Consider the following 23,664-nt stretch of genomic DNA (forward strand, 5'->3'; position numbering starts at 1 on the left):
AAGGGAGAAGTGTAAATTAACTGTGTTTTTTACTCCCATTACCTTCTCCTCTTTTTAAAAAAAATTTAAACATTTCTTTGGAATGTTTAAGAGAGAAAGCTCGGTCTTCCATTCTTTTTCTGTTATCTATAAAAGCTACCTTTTGACCTTTAAAAAATGGGTCTAAAGAAGAGAACTAGTGGAATATTATGTGAGCTCAGAATAATCTTGACACTTTATAGATGTGTGAACATTTCATGGTAGATGAAGGCTGGCATTTGTAAGTAGTTTCAGAAGCAGACTGTCATGGCTTACATTTTAGATCAGATTGGTCATGTGTGAGTCGAGGGTGTTAGAGGCATTGGTGTGTGAACCACAGCACTGCTGAAAACTTTGCTTTGCTTTCAGGAAACTTCTGCCCTCTCTGTGATAAGTGTTATGATGATGATGACTATGAGAGTAAGATGATGCAATGTGGGAAATGTGATCGATGGGTCCATTCCAAATGTGAGAATCTTTCAGGTACAGAAGGTTGGAGTCTTTTTATTACAATTTCCTTCTTTCTTGGTACACTGCACTAGTAGCCCCAAAGTACTATAAATATAACATTACAGTCGTGCTGTTACTTGAAGTCTTTTTAAATTTATTTTTTGTCTCTAAAATAAGATCATTGTATTACATTGTGCTCATTTACCTTGAACACATTCTTTAAAATAATTAAATGTTGTCTTTTGTGGATACCATAACCTGTTGGCTCTCCAATAGCTGAATCCTGAATTACTGGTAATACTGTCTCTTTGGAGATTAATAACGTATGTGTTCTTAGGGGGTGTGAGAGACTTAATAACGTTCCTAACATACAGCCCGATGTTAAGTTCAGTGGGATAACCTCCTCTTTTCCCCCTTTTCCACTCTGAGAGCACCTTGTCACTGTAGGTTTTTGTCTCCCCAGATGAGATGTATGAGATTCTGTCTAATCTGCCAGAGAGTGTGGCCTACACGTGTGTGAACTGCACAGAGCGGCACCCTGCAGAGTGGCGACTGGCCCTTGAGAAAGAGCTCCAGATCTCACTGAAGCAAGTACTGACAGCCTTGTTGAATTCTCGGACCACCAGTCACCTGCTGCGCTACCGACAGGTAGGCCCAGGTGTTGTTCTATATCCTGAGAGCTTGTTCTTTGGTCGCTATTACTTAGTCATGGAGTGTGTTGGTTTTTGTATCTGTGTGCTTCTCACTTTGTTTTCTTTTGCTTCATTCTTCATTTAGATTTGTAGAGTTCCTTGTTTTGGCCTTAGGCCAGTGAGAAAAACTTTAACACCAAGAGTAAAACGCTTCTCTGGGGTACAAAGAAGAAAGGGGCCGTGTCTCTTTCAGAGGTCTTGCTGTTATAATACGAAATTTGAACTTTGTATTCTGAAGGCTATGGGGAGTCAATGAAGGACTTCACTCAAAAGAGTAACCTGATGAGAGTTACTTTTTCAGTTCAATTCAGTCGCTCAGTCGTGACTGACTCTTTGTGACACCATGGCCTGCAGCATGCCAGGCTTCCCTGTCCATCACCAATTCCCGGAGCTTACTCAAACTCATGTCCATTGAGTCGGTGATGCCATCCAATCATCTCATCCTCTGTTGCCCCTTCTCCTCCTGCCTTCAATCTTGCCCAGCATCAGGGTCTTTTCAGATGAGTCAGTTCTTCACATCAGGTGGCCAAAGTATTGGGAGTTTCAGCTTCAGCATCAGTCCTTTCAATGAATATTCAGGACTGATTTCCTTTAGGATGGACTGGTTGGATTTCCTTGCACTCCAAGGGACTCTCAAGAGTCTTCTCCAACACCACAGTTCAAAAGCATCATTTCTTTGGCGCTCAGTTTTCTTTATAGTCCAACTCTCACATCCGTACATGACTACTGGAAAAACCATAGCTTTGACTAGACGGATCTTTGTTGGCAAAGTAATGTCTCTGCTTTTTAATATGCTGTCTAGGTTGCTCTTTAGGGGAGGAAGAAAAAACCTGTAACAATGACTTGAGTGAGACGGAAGATTGGCGAGGACTGAGCCTAGAGGTGGGAGCCATGGTTGGGAGGCAGGTATAGTGCTTTAGGTAAGAGGGAGCAGGGTGGTGGCCTGATGTACGAGGGTGGTCGTGGGGCCAGAGGCCTCTCGGCTCCAAGACAGTTCCGGGACTCCTCAGGACACAATGTGAAAATCAGTATGTTTTGTCCATTCAAGTCATGAACTATACATAAATTCATCATTGGGAGCACAGGTATAATGTTGGAAGAACCGCATAGCTAACTTTTAACTCAGAGCTAAGCCGCTGCTCTCTCTTTTTTAAAAATAATTTTATGTATTTGTTGTTGGCTCTGCTGGGTCTGTATTGCTTCTTGGGCTTTTCTGTGTTTGTAGCAAACGGGCTGCTCTCCAGTTGCGGGGCACACGCTTCTCGTTGAAGTGACTTCTTTTATGGTGGAGTACAGGCTCTAGACATGCAGGTTTCAGTAGCTGCAGCACATGGGCTCAGTTGTGGCTCTCTGTTCTAGAACACAGGCTCAGTAGTTGGGGTGCATAGGCTTAGTTGCTCCGTGGCGTGTAGGATCTTCCCAGTCCAGGAACTGAACCCGTGTCTCCTGCATTGGCAGGTGGATTCTTCACCACCAAGCCACCAGGGAAGTCCTGCTTTATCTTTTAATAAAGTCTATTTTTAAATAGGAAAATTAGCTGCAGTCTTACTCAAAAGGAATTAGACAGTTTCTGTTTCTTCATACTAGGTTGGGAGTTACCAAGCAAAGCTCCTGAGTTAGCCTAGCCAAGCTATTAGATAGCTGGCTCATTTTAACTTTCCTTTTCTGGTGTTTGAGAAATCTCTGATTATTTTCAAATTCTTTGGGTTTTTATAATATGCATCATCCAGTTGGTGTTCAGTTGCTAAATCGTGTCCAACTCTTTGCTACCCCATGGACTACAGCACGCCAGGCTCCTCTGTCCTTCACTGTCTCCTGGACTTTGCTCAAATTCATGTCCATTGAGTCAGGGATGCCATCCAACCATCTTGCCCTCTGCTGCCCCCTTCTCCTTTGGCCTGTTTCAGTCTTTCCCAGCCTCAGGGTCTTTTCCGATGACTCTTCACATCAGGTGGCCAAAGTATTCGAGCTTCAGTATCAGTCCTTCCAATGAATATTCAGGGTTGATTCCTTTAGGATTGACTGGTTGGATCTCCTTGCTGTCCAAGGGACTCTCAAGAGTCTTAGCCAGCACCACAAGTCAAAAGCACGAATTCTTCGTCACTCAGCCTTCTTTATGGTTCAACTCTCAGATCTGTACATGAATACTGGAAAAACCATAGCTTTGACTATATGAACCTTTGTCTGCAAAGTGATGTCTTTGCTTTTCCAGTCTCTATTAATTTTTTAAATAGAATTTCTATGGGTAAACCTCATTTTCAGTGTTAGATAAAATAAACTTTTATTTCCTGACAACAGGCTGCCAAACCTCCGGACTTAAATCCTGAGACAGAGGAGAGTATACCTTCCCGCAGCTCCCCAGAAGGACCTGATCCACCAGTGCTCACTGAGGTCAGCAAACAGGAAGATCAACAGCCTTTAGATCTGGAAGGAGTCAAGAGGAAAATGGACCAAGGGAACTACACATCTGTGGTATGTCTATACAGCAAACTACCCAAATTTCCAGTGCCAGTTTAGCTTCCTTGAGTCTTTCTAGGGATGAAGCTGGATGTTAGCACTGAAAGATGATTTATTAGCATTAAAAAATAAAAAATACGTGTGTTGTTTTAGTTCTGTATTTTGGAAGACAGGTTATGATAGAGAGGGTATCATCTTTTTGACTTTCATCTGAGTTCTTTTAAGGTTATTTTTATATTAAAACTGTTTATGCAGAAATGCTGATGTGAAGTTAGTGGGTTTGCCTCTTGTGAGATACACCTGAATAATGTGTCTTTTTACATTGGATGTTTATTTGAAGATAGAAGTCTTTTAATTTTATGGTTTGAAGAATGAGTAGGAAATGATCTGTTGTCTCATATCCACCGTTCATTTGTTTATTCATTTCAGTCTAAGTGAAAAATCATGGCCCAGTGTGGATAACTTACCATTATACAGCTAACTTATTTGCATTCTTGCCTTATTAGTCTGGCATCTCCTGATTGCTTCAAGTTAACTATGAACTAAATCCCAGAGGCCTCCACTAAAGAGAAATGATACCATATTAAATTAGGGTATCCGTTTTCTGTTGGATGTCTTTGCTGGATGAGTTAGGAAGGGAAAGGAAATGATTTTGAGAGCACACTATTCTATGAATAATTAATACTTTGTTTTTGTATACAGTTGGAGTTCAGCGACGATATCGTGAAGATCATTCAAGCAGCCATTAATTCAGATGGAGGGCAGCCAGAGATTAAAAAAGCCAACAGCATGGTCAAGTCCTTCTTTATTCGGGTGAATGGCATTAATAGTTCATGTCTTTGATACTTGATCTGTGAGTTGTTACCCCAGGAACAGAACAGGCTTGTTCTTGTCTGTGTTTTGCTTTGCCATGTATATAAATTATCTTGGTTTAATTAGTTCCTCTGATTTTTGGGGAGGAGATTGGTGAGGTCCCAGAGAGGATAGACTTTCTCTTGGTGTGGCCTGAAATCATCCTTATATTGATAAAGAAGCTGGTGTGAAGTTGTTAGTTTTTATGTGCTTTCCAAATGAATGGTCACATGCTTACATTTTGTTTATTTCTCTGTTAGCAAATGGAACGTGTTTTTCCATGGTTCAGTGTCAAAAAGTCCCGGTTTTGGGAGCCAAATAAGGTATCAAGCAAGTGAGTAAATTCAGTTATTACTTTTTTTTCTCCTCATCAGAAATCTGAGTTTTCTTATCTTTTTAGATTGAGGTTTTATTTTACACTCAGTTTTATTATTGAAGATTAATGAGTTAAATTCCTTTTTATTGCTGGTTTAGAGACAACATTTACAGTTTGTTGTAATCTGTTGCCTTTTTCTTTATGTATTTGTTATGTTTTAGGGAACTTGTGGCATATGTACAGCACATGTACTATATATATATCCTAGTAATTGGGCTAATTATAACTACGTTCTATTTCATTTACTTCAAATGATGCTCTCAACAGTTTCTGATTCTCCATATTTAACCTTAAACTTATATTTATTCCAGTAAATCCTTTTGATTTTCAGGGTTATCATTTGTTTCTAGAAGTTTAACCAAGAGTCATAATACATCAGGATTTTGTTTTTAAAAATAATAAAGTCCTGTGTAGGCAGTTTTCAAATTCTGTGATTGTTCTTATATACTGCACAGGCTCAAGCCCTGATGATATCAAGAAGTTGACTGTTTTGTTCAGTTTTGGGTATCTTGTAGGAGTTCAATAAATACTTGTTGAATCGATTGTTTCCAGCAGTGGGATGTTACCAAACGCAGTGCTTCCACCTTCACTTGACCATAATTATGCTCAGTGGCAGGAGCGAGAGGAAAACAGCCACACTGAGCAACCTCCTTTAATGAAGAAAATCATTCCAGCTCCCAAACCTAAAGGGCCTGGAGAACCAGACTCACCAACTCCTCTACATCCTCCTACACCACCAATTTTGAGTAAGACACCAAATGAAGATTTGCTGTCCATTTCTAAGTGCAAATGATTGACTTTGTGAATCTAAATTTAATGTAATACCATACTGGAAATACATTCAGGTGCTCCTTAAATGTAATAAAATCATTTTTGTTTCACTTAAAATGTTACCAAAGAATTGATACAAGTAATGTAACAGAAAGCAGATAGTAAGATAGCATTACTTTGAAAGTGTTTCATAGGCTATAGACTATTTAAGCTATATTGTTTTCTTTTTTTTTGCTTAATCAGACATGGTGTTAACAGTTTTAACTGGATGTCTTTTGGGTTCCAAGGTACTGATAGGAGCCGAGAAGATAGTCCGGAACTGAACCCACCCCCAGGCATAGAAGATAACAGACAGTGTGCACTGTGTTTGACCTATGGTGACGACAGTGCTAATGTAAGTACCCTGGTGCACTGAGTTATGCTTAATAGACTAGCCCATGGTGAACTGTTTGTGTCTAAACTTGGTGACCAGTTTAGACTTTTTATTTAATGAATAAAATGAATATTTGTCACTTAGTTTGTGGTACTTGGGATTTTTTTCTATAACTGATTTAGTTGATTTAAAAGATGACTTACCTTATATTAATATGCTGATTTCTCATAAACTTCTATAGGCAGTTTCTCAAAAAAGACTTTCATGAGAGTCAATAAAATAGAAGTTGCACATTAAATAGCTGTCTCTAATGTAGTTAGCAGTGTGGTTAAGATTCCTAGTTCTGACAGATTGCCTGGATTCACTTCTGTGCTTGGCTGCCTACTTGTTGACCTTGGCAAGGAGCTTAACCTCTGACCCTCAGTTTCATTTTTTAAATAAGGATAATAATTCTTAACCTCAGAATGGTTATGAGGATTAAAGGAAATAATGTATGTAAAGCCTTTTGTAGGGCCTGCCTGGCACATAGTAAGCTTATAAATTTTTTTTAAAACATTTTTACTGCAAGCTGAGAGAACTGGCTTTGAAAAATGGTTTTAAAGAAGTCAGTGGGCACTTCTATAAACTTAACACATTGCTTATTTTTTAATTCTTTATAAAATATTTCCAGTCTGTGGAAAAGGTAAAGAGTTGAAAAGTGAAAAGAAAGAAACTTCTAATTGTGATTTTTGTTTGCATCCCTGAGTTAAAGATTTTGAATTGATTTACTGAAGTTATCCTGACTCAGGTAAAGCCAATGCCAAGGAAAACCCTATTTGATGTTACATTCTTTAAAGAAAAAAGGAAATCTCTTTGTTTCACAGGATGCTGGCCGTTTGCTTTACATTGGCCAAAATGAATGGACACATGTAAATTGTGCTTTGTGGTCAGCAGAAGTGTTTGAAGATGATGATGGATCACTAAAGAATGTGCATATGGCTGTGATCAGGGGCAAGCAGCTGGTAAGAACTTGTGGGTGAATGTCACGGAAAAGACTCCCTCTCAGTTTCCAGATGTTCTTTCTGAGGCTCAGTGCTGCCTCGCTGATGTTTCTCTTGGTGCCTTCAGAATGGTTTAGCCAGCAGCAGATATTGGTGTGCATTGTAGGCAGATTGCTATTCTGACCCTTGGAGGATGGGTGCAAAAGAAATAGGAAATAGTCTTATCTGGTTAGAGAGATAATTCAGATGCTCAGGAAAGGTATTCATTTAAGTGGTTTAGACAAAATGACCTCAAAGGTTCCAGTTGAATCAGCACTCTGAGGCTCCTTAGGATAAACCCACAAAGTACATACACAAAGAGGGGCTGTAGAAAATGATTAGTAGCAGCTGAGAGCAATCAGAAAAGGCCATGAAGGAGTAGAATTTTTAAAGCTGTGTTTTGAAGGAGGAGAGAAAATGAAGGATTATCAGAAAGCAACAAAAATAGCATATGTATAAGAAATGTAAGTAAAATGTGTGGAGGGCACAAAGAAAAAGTCTTCCCTGGAGAGGAGCCCAGATTTTGACTGTGACAGAATGAGGTGGTAACATACAGCCTGGTTGAAGAAAATCTTTGCATCATATAAATTCATCAGTTAAGCCTACTAATTAAGAACCACTATGTTTCTAACTAGTATAATTGTTCTAGAACTGAGTTCTTTTGGATATAATAGCTTTCTTCCAAGATGATGTTTTTAACAATGATGTTCAAAGTTTCATTTTCTCTGAATCAATTGTGCATCTTAGAAAAACCTGTTTTGATCCAGGTTCTTAAGCAAATCATCATATTTAAATTTAATCATTCTAAAAAATAATAATAATAAGTTTAATCATTCTAGGCCCTATGGGCTGTGGGAAAGAAAGGATTTGTAGAGGAGGCTTTATGGCTCATATCACTTCTCTGTAATTCAGCAGATTATAATAACAAAATGAACTGTGGGAAACCCAGAATGGGGTGACACTGTAGAGAAGTTGGAGAATGGCTAAAACATCTGAAAGTCTGACTCAGACTCTGTTCTTTCTGGATTGTTAGAGATGTGAATTCTGCCAAAAGCCAGGAGCCACTGTGGGTTGCTGCCTCACATCCTGCACCAGCAACTATCACTTCATGTGTTCCCGAGCCAAGAACTGTGTGTTTCTGGATGATAAAAAAGTGTATTGCCAACGACATCGGGATTTGATCAAAGGCGAGGTGAGCTTTAGTTGCTTTTTGAATTCTCTGGGAAAAGAGGCTGAAGATATTAATAGCAAGGTGGTGAGCTTTATTACACCTTCCTACTAGGTGCTCCTAGAATCACCTCCTCTTGGGAGAGTTATCACGGGCACTCTAGTGAAACAGAAGAGTGATTTAGAGATATGCCTTGTCTTTCCTGCTGAGTCAATATCATGAGAATAGTGTATAAAGGAGAGCCTAACAGCTACCCTGGCCTTTCATTTAAGGTGGTTCCTGAGAATGGATTTGAAGTTTTTAGAAGAGTGTTTGTGGACTTTGAAGGAATCAGCTTGAGAAGGAAGTTTCTCAATGGATTAGAACCAGAAAATATCCACATGATGATTGGTAGGACATGGGCCTTGGTTGTTGGGGAGGCTGGCTGTATCACTGAGGTACTTAAGTCTTCAGTTACAAAGTGGGCCTTCTCATAGTCACCTCTAATCACTTCTTCTTTCCTTACTCAGGCTCCATGACAATTGACTGCTTAGGGATTCTGAATGATCTCTCTGACTGTGAGGATAAGCTCTTTCCTATTGGATATCAGTAAGTAACTGTGGAGAGAAGACAGCAGCCCTGCCACGTGAACACCCTGAGGCAGAGGTCATTTGATGTAGAGCCGTACTTGTTAGCAACTTTTAAGTAATTGCTTTTTTTTTTTTTTGCCACATCTTGTAGATTGGGACTCGGGTATTGTTTTATGTCAGCTAGATCCAATTGTAGAAGGAAAGAATTGTTGACATAATTTCAGAATCATTTCCAAATAAAACCTAAGTAGAAAACACCAGGTCAGTCTCTTTTAAGAATCCACTAAATTCCATTCACCTCAGTTCATAAGTCCAGTTTGTTGTCAGGCATCAAACACCTTATGCCTCTGTCCTCCTTTTACATTTTACATTTTATTGGTCCTTCTGAAAATATAAACCCCACAATAACAATCAGATTCTCCAGTAAGAATTTATAATCTCCCACAAGCAGCAAATTGTTTAAACTTCTAGCAAACTGACAATATAAATTTAAAATTCCTTTTCTCTTCCCCTTTGGAGTCTCATTTGTTCTATATATACACCAGTTTATTCTGCATTTCAGTTCTGTCAACGGTCTCTGCTCCACATCTAGCTGGCAGCCCTTTGTGTAAAGCACTAGGGTCTACCATTAGCTAGCTGATTTAAAGCAGTTACATTTCTCTTGTCTCATGGGACTTTTCTTGCAAAGGAAACATGCCTGGTGTGATCTTTCCTCACTTTGTATACATTGTGGGCCAGTTTTCCCTTCTTAAAAAGGCCCATAACTATGTCTTGTAATAGTGGTTTTTTCCTTCGCATTTTAGGATATTTTACTAATTTTTCCCCTGCTTACAACACAGTAAAAAAAGATTTGATGCTGTTTGCAGGAAAAAATCAAGAACTTCAAAAAACTCAAAACCCTAACTAGGGGACTCTCTAATAAGAATCCATGAAAGAAAGCTAAATTCTGTAAATCAAGGAGGCCAGGGAATCTTGGCTGAGAAGAGGTTTTGACAGACTCAGTATCTTCTGTCCTCTCACTGACGGTGATCGTCACCATCTGCGTGCAGGTGTTCCCGGGTGTACTGGAGCACCACGGATGCCCGCAAGCGCTGTGTGTACACGTGCAAGATCGTCGAATGCCGTCCTCCCGTGGTAGAGCCAGATATCAATAGCACTGTTGAACATGATGAAAACAGGACCATTGCTCACAGTCCACCGTCTTTTGCAGGTTACTCTTTAAAAAATGTTTTATTGGAATATAATTGCTTTATAATATTGTATTAGTTTCTGCCATACATGGAAGAGATATCAGTTATAGGTATACATATATCCCCCCTCTTTTTTTAGATTTCCTTCCCATTTAGATCCCCACAGAGCATTAAGTAGAGTTCCTGTGTTATGCCGTAGGTTTTTATTAGTTATCTTTTTTATATATAGTAGTGTATATATGTCAATCCCAATCTCCCAATTCATCCCACACCCTTCCCCTTTTGGTTTGTTCTCTACCTCTGTGTCTCTATTTCTGCTTTGCAAATAAATTTATTTGTACCATTTTTCTAGATTCCACATATAAGTGATACAATATTTGTTTTTCTCTTTCTGACTTACTTCACTTTGTATGACAGTCTCTAGGTCTATCCGCATCTCTGTAAATGGTACTGTTTCGTTGCTTTTGAATGGCTGAGTAATGTTCCATTGTATGTATGTACTATATCTTCTTTATCCATTCCTCTGTTGATGGATATGTAAGTGGCTTCCATATCCTGCCTATTGTAAATAGTGCTGTAATGAACACTGGTGAATGAATCATTTTGAATTATGGTTTTCACCAGGTGTATGCCCAGGAGTGGGATTTATGATAGTTCTATTTTTTGTTTTTTTTTTGAGGAACCTCCATACTCTTCTCCACAGTGGCTGTACCAATTTATAATCCCACCAACAGTGTAGGAGTGTTCCCTTTTCTCCATATCTTCTCCAGCATTTATTATTTGTAGATTTTTTGATGATGTCTATTATGACCAGTGTGAGGTGATATCTCATTGTAGTTTTGATTTGTATTTCTCTGATAGTGATGTTGAGCATCTTTTCATGTGTGAGTTTGCTGTCTGTGTGTCTTCTTTGGGGAAATGCCTGTTTAGGTCTTCTGCCCATTTTTCATTGTTTGTTTTGATACCGAGCAGCATGAACTGTTTATATATTTTGGAGATTAATACCTTATCAGTGGCTTCATTTGGAAATGTTTTCTCCCATTCTGAGGATTATCTTTTCATTTTATTTGCAAAAAAGTTGGGAGTTGAATTTGATTTGAGGGAATACTGTGATTGAAGGGTAGGGAAAAGGCATTGCTTTGTGAGGTGGCATTTGTTTCTGTTTTGGTATTTATCTGATAGCTGGCTTTTTCTTGGTTCATTTGTTTGATTTTTTTTTTTTTAATTAAACTTTTTTAGTCAGAGTTTTTATTTCTTGCCACAGAAATTTCACCTAAGGAAAGTCAAAACACAGCAGAAATTGTAAGTCCTCCATCACCAGATCGACCTCCTCATTCCCAAACCTCTGGTTCCTGTTTCTATCATGTCATCTCAAAGGTTCCTAGGATTCGAACACCCAGCTATTCTCCAACACAGAGATCTCCTGGCTGTCGACCACTGCCTTCTGCAGGTAAAGGACTTCACTGACCTACTCGACCCAACAAGGTCAGCTCAAGATTAGTTTGTAATTCTTTCAGGCAACTTTATCTTAATGACGTTTGCCAATTGAAAATGTTGATTTTCTGTTACCTGTTAACATACATAGCCAAGTCATTGAAACTAGAGACTACAATACATTTATCCTATCTGTAATAGATTTTGTTGCTTTTTCTCTTTCATTTAGGAAGCCCTACCCCAACCACTCATGAAATAGTCACAGTGGGTGACCCTTTACTCTCCTCTGGACTTCGAAGCATTGGCTCCAGGCGTCACAGTACTTCTTCCTTGTCACCCCAGCGGTCTAAACTCCGGATAATGTCTCCAATGAGAACTGGGAGCACTTACTCCAGGAATAGTGTTTCCTCTGTCTCCACCACAGGGACCACTGCAGATCTTGAGTCAAGTGCCAAAGCGGTTGATCATGTCTTAGGGCCACTGAATTCTAATACTAATTTAGGGCAGAACACTCCCACCTCTTCAAGTTTGCAAAGGACAGCGGTTACTGTGGGCACTAAAACCAGTCACTTGGATGGCTCTTCCTCTTTAGAAACGAAGCATTCCAGTGCTTCAGACTTGACATCCAAGAGCTCCTCTTTGAAGGGAGAGAAGACCAAGATGCTGAGTTCCAAGAACTCAGAGGGATCGGCCCATAATGTTGGTTACCCTGGCATTCCGAAACTGGCCCCACAGGTTCATAATGCAGCAGCTGGAGAATTAACTGTTAATAAAATGGGCACTTTTACTGACCTTTCTTCAGTGCCATTTTCTTCTAAAGAGGGCCTCCCCTTCCCACCACTCCATCTGAGAGGGCAGAGAAACGAGCGAGACCAGCAGACAAATGGCAGCCAGTCGGCAAACCCCAGTCCTGATGAAGATGCCGAAGTCAAAAGCTTGAAACTGTCTGGAGTGAGCAGCAGGTCATCCATTGTCAATGAACACGTGGGAGCCAGCTCCAGAGATAGGAGACAGAAAGGGAAAAAATCTTGTAAAGAAACTTTCAAAGAAAAGCATTCCAGTAAACCTTTCTTGGAACCTGGTCAGGTGGCAACTGGTGAGGAAGGAAACTTAAAGCCAGAGTTTGTTGATGAAGTGTTGACTCCTGATTTCATGGGGCAACGACCATGTAATAATGTTTCTTCTGAGAAGATTGGGGACAAAGCCCATCCTATTCCAGGAGTCCCCAAAGCTCCATCCATGCAAGTGGAAGGGTCTGCAAAGGAGTTACAGACACCCCGGAAACGCACAGTTAAAGTAACACTGACACCTCTAAAAATGGAGAGTGAGGGTCAGTCCAAGAACACCCTGAAAGAAAGTAGTCCTGTTTCCCCTTTGCAGATAGAGTCTGTGTCTCCGGCAGAACCAGTTTCCGCCTCAGAAAGCCCAGGAGATGGTCCTGTGGCCCAACCAAGCCCCAATAATACCTCATCCCAGGATTCTCAAAGTAACAACTATCAGAATCTTCCAGTACAGGACAGAAACCTGATGCTTCCAGATGGCCCCAAACCTCAGGAAGATGGCTCTTTCAAGAGGAGATACCCCCGCCGCAGTGCCCGGGCACGCTCTAACATGTTCTTTGGGCTCACCCCACTCTATGGAGTGAGGTCCTACGGCGAAGAAGACATTCCATTTTACAGCAGCTCAACTGGGAAGAAGCGAGGCAAGAGGTCCGCTGAAGGACAGGTGGACGGGGCGGACGACCTGAGCACTTCAGACGAGGACGACTTATACTATTACAACTTCTCTAGGACAGTGATTTCTTCAGGTGGAGAGGAACGGCTGACACCCCATAATTTATTTCGGGAGGAAGAACAGTGTGATCTTCCAAAAATCTCACAGTTGGATGGCGTCGATGATGGGACAGAGAGCGATACCAGTGTCACAGCCACAACTCGGAAGAGCAGCCAGATTCCAAAAAGAAACAGTAAAGAAAACGGAACAGAGAACTTGAAGATGGATCGGCCTGAAGATGCTGGGGAAAAGGAACATGTCATTAAGAGCTCAGTTGGCCACAAGAATGAGCCAAAGATGGATAACTGCCACTCTGTGAGCAGAGTGAAAGCCCAGGGACAGGATTCCTTGGAGGCTCAGCTCAGCTCATTGGAGTCAAGCCGCAGGGTCCACACAAGCACCCCTTCAGACAAAAACTTACTGGACACCTATAACACCGAGCTCCTGAAGTCAGATTCGGATAACAACAACAGTGACGACTGTGGGAACATCCTGCCCTCGGACATTATGGACTTTGTCCTGAAGAATACTCCGTCCATGCAGGCTTTGGGTGAGAGCCCAGAGTCCTCTTCGTCAGAACTCCTCAACCTTGGTGAAGGCTTGGGTCTTGACAGCAATCGTGAAAAAGACATGGGTCTTTTTGAAGTGTTTTCCCAGCAGTTGCCAACGACGGAGCCTGTGGACAGTAGTGTCTCTTCCTCCATCTCAGCGGAAGAGCAGTTTGAGTTGCCCTTAGAGCTGCCATCAGATCTGTCCGTCCTGACAACCCGGAGTCCCACAGTCCCTAGCCAGAACTCCAGCAGGCTAGCCGTGATCTCAGACTCGGGAGAGAAGAGAGTAACCATCACAGAAAAAGCCTCCTCTGAAGGTGACTCCTCCCTGCTGAGTCCAGGGGTAGACCCCAGTCCCGAAGGCCACATGACTCCCGATCACTTTATCCAAGGTCACATGGATGCAGACCACATCTCCAGCCCTCCCTGTGGTTCCGTGGAGCAAGGTCATGGCAACAATCAGGACTTAACTAGAAACAGCAGCACCCCTGGGCTTCAGGTACCTGTTTCCCCTACTGTTCCTATCCAGAATCAGAAATACGCACCCAACTCCACCGATAGCCCTGGCCCGTCTCAGATTTCCAATGCTGCTGTCCAGACCACTCCACCCCACCTGAAACCAGCCACCGAGAAACTCATTGTTGTTAACCAGAACATGCAGCCACTCTACGTCCTCCAAACCCTTCCTAATGGAGTGACCCAGAAAATCCAGCTGACCTCGTCTGTAAGTTCAGCCCCCAGTGTGATGGAGACAAACACGTCCGTGTTGGGGCCCATGGGAAGTGGCCTCACCCTCGCCACAGGACTCAACCCGAACCTGCCAGCCTCTCAGTCTTTGTTCCCTCCTGCTGCCAAAGGCTTGCTCCCCATGCCTCATCACCAGCACTTACATTCCTTCCCCGCCGCTACTCAGAGTAGCTTCCCCCCCAACATCAGCAGTCCTCCTTCGGGCCTACTCATCGGGGTCCAGCCTTCTCCGGACCCCCAGCTTTTGGTTTCAGAAGCCAGCCAGAGGACAGACCTCAGTACCACGGTAGCCACTCCATCCTCTGGACTCAAGAAAAGACCCATATCTCGCCTGCAGACCCGAAAGAATAAGAAACTTGCCCCCTCTAGTGCCCCTTCCAACATTGCCCCTTCAGACGTGGTTTCCAACATGACACTGATTAACTTCACTCCCTCCCAACTTCCGAATCATCCCAATCTCTTAGACTTGGGGTCACTGAATACTTCATCTCACCGAACTGTCCCCAACATCATAAAAAGGTCTAAATCTGGCATCATGTATTTTGAACAGGCACCCCTGCTACCGCAGAGTGTGGGGGGGACCACTGCCCCAGCGGCAGGCACTGCTACCATAAGCCAGGATACCAGCCACCTCACGACAGGGCCCGTGTCTGGCCTGGCCTCTGGTTCCTCTGTCCTGAACGTTGTATCCATGCAAACTACCACCGCCCCCACAAGTAGCGCATCTGTTCCAGGACACGTGGCATTAACCAACCCCAGGTTGCTGGGTACCCCAGATATCGGCTCCATAAGCAATCTTCTAATCAAAGCCAGCCAGCAGAGCCTGGGGATTCAAGACCAGCCTGTGGCTTTACCGCCAAGTTCAGGAATGTTTCCACCACTGGGGACGTCACAGACTCCCTCCACGGGCGCGCTGACCGCCACACCCAGCATCTGTGTGCTCCCATCTACCCAGACCCCGGGCGTCACAGCGGCTTCGCCTTCCGGGGAAGCGGAAGAACACTATCAGCTCCACCATGTGAACCAGCTCCTCGCCAGCAAAACTGGGGTTCTCTCTTCCCAACGGGATCTTGATTCTGCTCCAGGGTCCCAGGGATCCAGCTTTACCCAGACAGTAGATGCTCCTAATCCCATGGGCCTGGAGCAGAACAAGACTTTACCCTCAGCTATGCAAGCCAGCTCCGCCTCTCCAGGGGGTTCACCATCCTCCGGACAGCGGTCAGCAAGTCCCTCAGTGCCAGGGCCCACAAAACCCAAACCAAAAATCAAACGGATTCCGCTGCCTTTGGACAAAGGGAGTGGCAAGAAGCACAAAGTTTCCCAGTTGCGGACCAGTTCTTCTGAAGCACACATTCCAGACCAAGAAGCCAACACGACACCCCAGACCTCAGTCACAGGGTGAGAGATGCAGACCTCGGCTCCTCGGGGTCTGAGGGATTTCATGCTCTGGCTTAGAGGCTGTTGAAGTGGTCTTCTGGGAGGGACACGCCTTTGCCCAAGTTGCATTACTCAGGTTTTCTGGGCTTTGATTTTTTTTTTTTCTTCTCTCACAGTGGTAGTTTGTAGAGTAATATTAAGTTCCATTCATGGCAGTTTGTCCCGTGAACAGAACCACATCTTTAATCACTCTGTGCTCTGGTTTAGAACAGTGCTACTGTTTGCTCATGTTTCTTTTTGCTGAGGCTCAGTTAGGAGACTCAGGAATGATTGATTATTCCTGTCTGGAGGGCAAAACCACCTGTTGGAGATCCTCCTGGTGTCCTTTTCTGAAACATTATCATTAAAATATATGTAAAGTACACAAGTGAATTTTTACCTAGGTACGCACCCACAAGGCTGCCATTTAGATCATAATATAAAATATTTCTGGTGTCCTCTCTTAAGTCAGTACCTCCTCGAGGCAGTCACTGGCTAGATTAGACATACTGACCTGTATCACCACAGGTTAGTTTTCCCAGCCCATACATTTTATGTGATCCTGTTAGAGTCATTTCTTTAGACTGACCTCCACGTTGGGCACATATTCACTGTTGTTTTTCCTGAAAAGATCCAAACGATTCTGTTCCAGGACTCCAGGAACAGAGGCTGAGCAGCAGGATACAGCTGGTGTGGAACAGTCACCACAGAAAGAGTGTGGGCAGCCTGCAGCGTGAGTACAAGACTTGGTTACCTAAGATGAAACCCTCAGCTCTGTCCACCTCATTTTAGAAAATAGTCCTTCCTGATTTGTACTGATTTTTTTAAAAAATGGAATTAATACATGCTTGCAAAAAACCATAGAATTACTTAAATAGTAGATAAAGATTCCACATTCATCCTGCTTGCCCCCTTCCCAGTTTATTGCCTAGAGGTAATCATTGCTTATAATTTGTTTTCATTTCATGCCAACATTTCTGTGCATATTGATTTACAGGATGTACACATGAATATGTATATACCTTTTTTTACATAAAATGAATAATGCTGTACATACCATTCTGTACTTGTTTTCTTCACCTATTATATTGTATTGTGTACATATTTCTATGCCACTTCATTTTTTAATGACTGCCTCCAGGTCCATTGTGTAGACTCTACAGTAATTTAACTAGTCTCCTGTTGATCTGCATCTGGATTGTTTGCATGATTTATTTAATTTTAAAAAGTGAAAACTGGTGTGGATTACTGGCTCTCGCAGCCTGCTTTTGTTTTTAATTAAACCAGCTAGCTCACTTAAGCAACTCCAGAACTGCTTCTAACAAGTGTCTTTTTTTTTTTTTTTCCTGACACTTAAGGGTATAAGAAGAATTTCAAGAACACAATCTACAATTCCAAAAGCAGAAACTTAATGTCAGTGTTTGGGGAAGAATCTCTCAAAAGATAGTTGATGTTGTGTATCATACAGTAGTGTGGTGGTGTGTCCCTTGGGCAGGTTGTACACAAAGCATCCATGGTTCATGTCTGGTGTAACTGACAGCCACATGGCAGGTTGTGGACAGTTTTTATCTTTGAATTGAAGAACTTGCTGGTATTGCATCTCCTGTTTGGTTTTGTTTTCATGTAGGCAAGTGGCTGCTCTTCCTGAGATTCAGACGAAACAGAATCCAGCACATGAACAAGAAAATTCAGGTATGTGGGTGGGTAACATGTTAGAATCAGAATTTCAAAGCCAGAAGCACTGTAAAAATCACCTTGGGACTTCACTGGTGGTTAAGACTCCATGCTCTCAATGCAGGGGGCCCAGGTTCAATCGCTGGTCAAGAGAACTAGATACCACATGATGCTGCTAAGACCTCACAGGCCACAACTAAAGATCCTGCATGTCACAACCAAGACCCTGCACAGCCAAATAAATAACTAAATGTTAAAAAAAAAAATTAAAAAATTGCCTTCTACACCTATTGATTTTCTAGATTAAAGGAAAAAGAAGTCAAAACTCTAAAAATCTTAGGTGATTGACCAAAGAACAGCAGACTAAGACCTATACTATAAATACTCACAAGGAGCTGCCTCCATCCTTTAGTTGTCACTAGTGAAAACCAAGAACCATTCTTACTATATAATATAGCCAGATTTAGGTTATGACACCAGATACATCTCCATAGAACTTCCATCTGTCCTGGTAAATTTCATCGGTAAACAAGTAGTCACTTCAAGACTAGAGAGCTCTGGATATAAGTCTTTGCCCTTTCCCATTGAGGGGATTCCTGGAAGAAAACCAGGTAGAGAAGATGCTTGGGCATAGGGTTTCGGCAGTAGTTACATTCTGCTGATTTGCTGATTCCTAGAGGGGAGTGATACGTCTCTGTGTCAGCGGGCAGTATGAGGGGTAGTGGCTGAGTACAGACTCTGGAGTCACGTAGGTTGAAATCCCAGCTTTACCACATTAGCTGTATGAACCTGCACTCCTTGACCTCTCTCCATCTCAGTTTTCTCACCTTTAAAATTAAGATAATAATGACACCTGCCTCACTGAATTGTTCTGAGGTTTATCTGAGTTAATATAGAAAGTTCCTGGAAGCATGCCTCGTACATGTTAACCATTGTTGTTCTTTAGCTTTGACTCTATTGAGGGCAATTACTTAGTGTAAAATGGTCAGATTGTGATTATAGAAACTCACTAGAGAGACAGTATAACTTCATGTAAAAATATGTGTGTATATTCTTGTTTTTGTCATTTTCTAGCTCTAACCTCAGGCAAGCTGCTCCACTTCTTTGAGCCTCAGGTGTGTTATCTGTAAATGGGAATGATAAAGCCAGCTGTGAAATGTTGTTAGGTTTAGAGATGACGTGTGTAAAGGACTCCGTACGTGTGTGCCGTGGCATCCACTCTGGCCCCCGTTTTCTCCCTCACAGAACCTAAAACGGCGGAGGAAGAAGAAAGTAATTTCAGCTCTCCACTGATGCTTTGGCTCCAGCAAGAACAGAAGCGAAAGGAAAGCATTGCTGAGAAAAAGCCCAAGAAAGGACTTGTTTTTGAAATTTCAAGTGACGATGGCTTTCAGATATGTGCGGAAAGTATTGAAGGTGAGTGGGTTAAATTAGGTCGGCCTGACAGCACAGGCTGTGTTCAGCCAGGGCCGCACTTGATCTGTAGGAGTACCATTTATGTGGGCAGCTCCGTATATGACAGTTTGGATTGGAGACACTGGAAGGCAGGAGGCCACTAGTCAGAGTATTGTTGCAGTAGAGATGTCAGGTAAGAAAGCCCACTTCTGGAAGGAGAGGAAAGGAAAGGAGGGAAGAACGGACACATTCGTGACTGCTTGGCTACAGAGGGCAGAGAGAGATGAGTCAGGTGACTGGAGATTCAGGCCTGGGTGACTAATAAAAGTGATATGTAAAGCGAACAAAAAAATAAGTGTGCAAGTTCTGTATAAGATGTATTGAGTGAAGAACGTGGGGAGAGAGATCACAGACTCAAGTTAGAGGTGGAAGGGGTGAAGGTTTTCTGGTTACACCCCTTAATTACAAGGAGCTGAGAGGTTGTGATCTCCTTCCCATAGTCCTGGTTAACCATTATTGCTGGTACTGTGTTGGTTAGGGGTACAGGGAGCAGAGTTCATACCACATATTCAGGTTTGGGGCCTAAACTACCCTCTAGGGAAATGAGTGCTTAGGGATCAGGGGTCATTTTCAGAAGATAGGCATCTCATCACTGCTTTTGCATCCTTTGTAATAGAAAGGAGCCCTGCTGGGTGAGACACCTTCCCAGCTTTCTTATTCACTGAACTGATTTAAGCTAAAAACAACATAAAGCTGATTTAGCAGGGAATATTTTCACTACATTGGTATTGAGATGTTTGACTGAAAATCTTCTCTAAAAAAGAGCAGCTTCTTATTTTATATTGCAGTATAGTCAATTAACAGTGTTGTGATAGTTTCAGGTGCATCGCAGAGCGACACTTAACTGAGTGTCTTACTCCCTTACAGATGCCTGGAAGTCACTGACAGACAAAGTCCAGGAGGCTCGGTCGAACGCCCGCCTGAAGCAGCTGTCATTTGCAGGTAATGCTGCAGAGGTCATCTTCCGCCTGTTTCAGTATCCTCTGGTAGCTTATGACTCTAAGCGACAGGGTTGATTCTACTCAAAAAAAAAATCATTTTTCACACTTTATTGAGATATAAACCTTATACTACACAGTTTACCCATTTAAAGTGTACAGATCAATGGCTTTTAGTATATTCACAGAGCTGTGCAAGCCATCAGTACTGTGTAATCCCAGAACATTTCCATCATCCCTAAAAGAAGCCCCATCCCCACTAGCGGTCACCCCTCAGCCCCAGCCCCTGGCACCACTCCTCAGCGCTGTCTCTCTGGGTGCACCTACTCGTATGTTTCCTGCCGAAGTGACTCATACAGGACATAGCCTCTTGTGCCTGGCTGCTTTCATTTAATATAATTCTTTCAAGATTTCTCCACTGTAACATCACCTCAGTACTTATTCCTTTTTTTTTTTCTTTTTTACAATTTTTATGGTAGCAAAATACACATAACAAAATTTTTTAATTAGAAATAATTTTAAATTATCTGTAAGTGTACACTTCAGTGGATTAAATACAGCCACCCTGTTGTGCAGCCATTGCCACCATCCATCTCTATAACTTCTTCATCTTATTTGTTTGTTTATGTTTTTGGCCGCACTGGATCTTCGTTGCTGTGTGTGCCTTCTCTGGTGGCGAGTGGGGACTGCTCTCTAGTTGCAGTGCACGGGCTTCGCATTGTGATGGCTTCTCTTATTGTGGAGCACAAGCTCTAGGGCACACGCGCTTCAGTAGTGGTGGCGCATGGGCCTAGTTGCCCCGTAGCATGTGGAATTTTTCCAAACCAGAGATTGAACCCATGTTGGGAAGCAAGCTAAGTGCCCACTGATGGATCAATTGATAAAGTAAATACAATATACATTAAATGGAATATTATTCAGCCTGAAAAAGGAAGTTCTGCAACACTCAAGGATGCACCTCGGGGACATTATGCTGAGTGTACTAAGTGAGGCATAAGAGGACAAACACTGAACTATTCCACTCACATGAGGTGCTTCAAATAGTTAAAATCACAAAGATGGAAAGAAAGAATAATGGTGGCTACCAGAAGTTGTAGGAAGGGGAGAATAGGGAGTCACTGTTTAATGGATATAGAGTTGCAGTTTTACAAGATGAAAAGTTACATGAAGTTCCCTAGTGGTCTAAAGAATCTGCTGGCCAGTTTTTTATATTTTGAATAATTCTGCTATTAACATATGTGTACAGATATCTCTTCAAGACTTTGCTTTCAATTCTCTTGGATATATACCCAGAAATAGAATTGCTGGATCTTATAGTGATTCTATTTTTAATTTTATGAGGAACTGCCATACTGTTTTCTACAGTATCTATATCATTTTACATTCCCACCAGTGATACAGAAAAGTTCCAATTTCTCCACATCCTTACCAATACTTGTTGTTTTCTGTACATTTCCCTAATCACTTGAGAGGTTGAGCATCTTTTCTTGTGCTTATCAGCCATCTATATATCTTCTTTAGAGAAATGTTTATTCAAGTCCTTTGTCTATTTCTTCATAAGGTGTTTCTTTGTTTGTTGTTGAGTTTCAGAAGTTCTGTATGGATAATAATTGCTTATCAGATATGTAATTTGCAAATATTTTCTTTAATTCTGTGGGCTGCCTTCTTTTTTACTTTGGGAATAGTGTCTTTTTTGTTTTTTAGATTGGTGAGGGAGATACTTTGGGGGCAACAAAATATGTTTCACAGATTCTGCCCTGTCCAACTGTGGTGGTCATTGGGTGAACTAAAACTAAAAATTTGTGGCCTCTTCCGGGGTCACTTTGAACTGAATATTGATAATACACGTAAGATTTTGCTACTGGGAGTGGAACTGCTGGGTTTATGGTGACTCTGTGCTTAGCTTTATGAAGAACTGCCAAATTGTTTTTCCAGTGTGGCATCACAATTTTACATTTCCACCAGCAATATACAATGATTCCAGTATCCATATCCTTGTCAGCACTTGTTAGTGTCTGACTTTTTGATCATAGACTTCTTAGTGAGTATGAATTGGTATCTCATTGTGTTTTTGTTATACTTTCTTTTTAAAGTTGAAATAGATTCATTGGTATTAGATTTCAAATTAAATTTAGGCAGTGTAAAAATATATCACACAGCAGTTTCAAGCACAGTTACAGATTTTAATTAATCTAGGGAGGAAGGAAACCTTCCATTCACCCTGGCTCTTCTGTATCTAGCCCCCTCTCTAACAGTCTCCTTTCAAGTTGGTCCTGGAAAGGAAAATGAGTGAGTACCTAGAGGAATTTTCTTTATGATATTTTTGTTTTAAGAGGGAAGAGAGGACAGAGAAAGACAAATGTATGATATCACTTACTAATGTGCTGTGAACATTTCCTTCTTCAGGGGATCTTCCCGACCCAGGGATTGAACCCATGTCTCTTAGGTCTCCTGCATTTCAGGCCAGTTCTTTACTAGTAGTGCCACCATGTGGAATCTTAAAAAAAAAAATAAATGATACAAATGAACTTATATACAAAATAGAAATAGACCCACAGACATGGAGCTTCCCACGTGGTGCTAGTGGTAAAGAACCCACCTGTTGCAGGAAATGCTGGATTGGGAAGATCCCCTGGAGTAGGGCATGGCAACCCACTCCAGTGTTCTTGCCTAGAGAATCCCATGAACAGAGGAGCCTGGCAGGCTATAGTCCATAGGGTCACAAAGGGTCGGACATGACTGAAGCGACTTAGCACACACAGACACAGAAAACAAAGTAGTAGATGCTGGGAGTGAACCACACTGATCACTGTGCTCCGTAATCCAGAATCTGTCTATCATTATCCATCTCCCAGGCTACCGCCTTGTCCTTGTCCTCACACCCTTATGTTCTAGAGGCAGCTGTCAGTCACTCTGAAGAAGATAGAATGGAGTGATGAAAGAGGCTGACACAAGGATAGGTAATTGCTGGCAGGGAGTCTTTTCTAGATAGAGTGGTCAGGAAAGACGTCTCTTGAGGTGATATTAAAACTGAGACCTTCCTGTCTCAGGTACCTTCCAGTTATGTTCACCTTTGTTTTCCCAAGATTCTTTCTGCCACAGTGGGTAGATGGAACAAATGCAGGTGATACAGCAGGGGATCAGTAAATATTTGTTGGACAAGTAAGTGAATCGCCCTCCAGAGACTAGTCTGTTCCCACAGTACTGTATCCTGCACATTTATCTGGTTGCTTTTACATTGCAAGGTTTGTGTACATAATGTACCTACTTATGCCAAGGGCTCCTTGAGAACAGGCACCATGCATAACTCATCTTTCTTTTCCTGTTATTGACACAATGTCTAATCTTATTGTAAGCCCTCTAGTAAATGCAGAGTTAAACACTCAGACTAAACCTTAAAATGAATTTTGTGAAAATAGCCATAAGTATCTTTTTAATGGCTTTTCTGTTGGAATGCACAGGAATCTAAAACGCGTAGGAAGAAATTCTTGGGAGAAACTTAGTGTTCTTTAGAGAAAAAAGTGGGACTCGCCTGGCAGTTCAGTGGCTAAGACTCTGTGCTCCCAGTGCAGGCGGCCCAGCTTTGATCCCTGGTCAGAAACTGGATACCACATCCTGCAGCCAAGAGTTTGCTTGCTGCAACTAAAAACGCCTCTTGCCACAGTGAAGACTGAAGATGCCACGTGTTGTAACTACGACCCGGCGCAGCCCAATAAATAAATACATATATATATATTTAAA

At 42.0% G+C, this 23,664-nt stretch overlaps 1 protein-coding gene and 1 long non-coding RNA gene across 7 annotated transcripts in view; one reads left to right on the forward strand and one right to left on the reverse strand.

Moving 5' to 3' along the window:
- KMT2A (lysine methyltransferase 2A) overlaps positions 1-23,664 on the forward strand; it is an 80,234-nt gene that overhangs the window by 47,328 nt on the left and 9,242 nt on the right. For 4 of the 6 annotated variants that reach the window (XM_043900510.1, XM_043900519.1, XM_043900552.1 and 1 more), the window contains 18 exons: positions 388-510; positions 932-1,116; positions 3,459-3,632; positions 4,320-4,430; positions 4,730-4,803; positions 5,398-5,591; positions 5,904-6,010; positions 6,853-6,990; positions 8,042-8,200; positions 8,449-8,566; positions 8,686-8,764; positions 9,795-9,955; positions 11,200-11,385; positions 11,599-15,838; positions 16,509-16,589; positions 17,484-17,548; positions 18,776-18,946; positions 19,853-19,927. In XM_043900510.1, the coding sequence (XP_043756445.1) occupies positions 388-510; positions 932-1,116; positions 3,459-3,632; positions 4,320-4,430; positions 4,730-4,803; positions 5,398-5,591; positions 5,904-6,010; positions 6,853-6,990; positions 8,042-8,200; positions 8,449-8,566; positions 8,686-8,764; positions 9,795-9,955; positions 11,200-11,385; positions 11,599-15,838; positions 16,509-16,589; positions 17,484-17,548; positions 18,776-18,946; positions 19,853-19,927 (6,441 nt within the window). The remainder of the gene's footprint in view (positions 1-387; positions 511-931; positions 1,117-3,458; positions 3,633-4,319; positions 4,431-4,729; positions 4,804-5,397; positions 5,592-5,903; positions 6,011-6,852; positions 6,991-8,041; positions 8,201-8,448; positions 8,567-8,685; positions 8,765-9,794; positions 9,956-11,199; positions 11,386-11,598; positions 15,839-16,508; positions 16,590-17,483; positions 17,549-18,775; positions 18,947-19,852; positions 19,928-23,664) is intronic. The other 2 variants (XM_043900527.1, XM_043900543.1) reach the window with 1 other exon arrangement.
- LOC122692810 lies at positions 21,476-22,569 on the reverse strand. The gene is made up of 3 exons (XR_006340712.1): positions 22,523-22,569; positions 22,301-22,420; positions 21,476-21,518 (listed from the first exon to the last, which is right to left on the reverse strand). It is a non-coding gene; the product is annotated as an uncharacterized LOC122692810 (long non-coding RNA).

This window comes from Cervus elaphus, chromosome 1, assembly GCF_910594005.1.
Source record: "Cervus elaphus chromosome 1, mCerEla1.1, whole genome shotgun sequence".
Classification (NCBI taxonomy): Eukaryota; Metazoa; Chordata; class Mammalia; order Artiodactyla; family Cervidae; genus Cervus; species Cervus elaphus.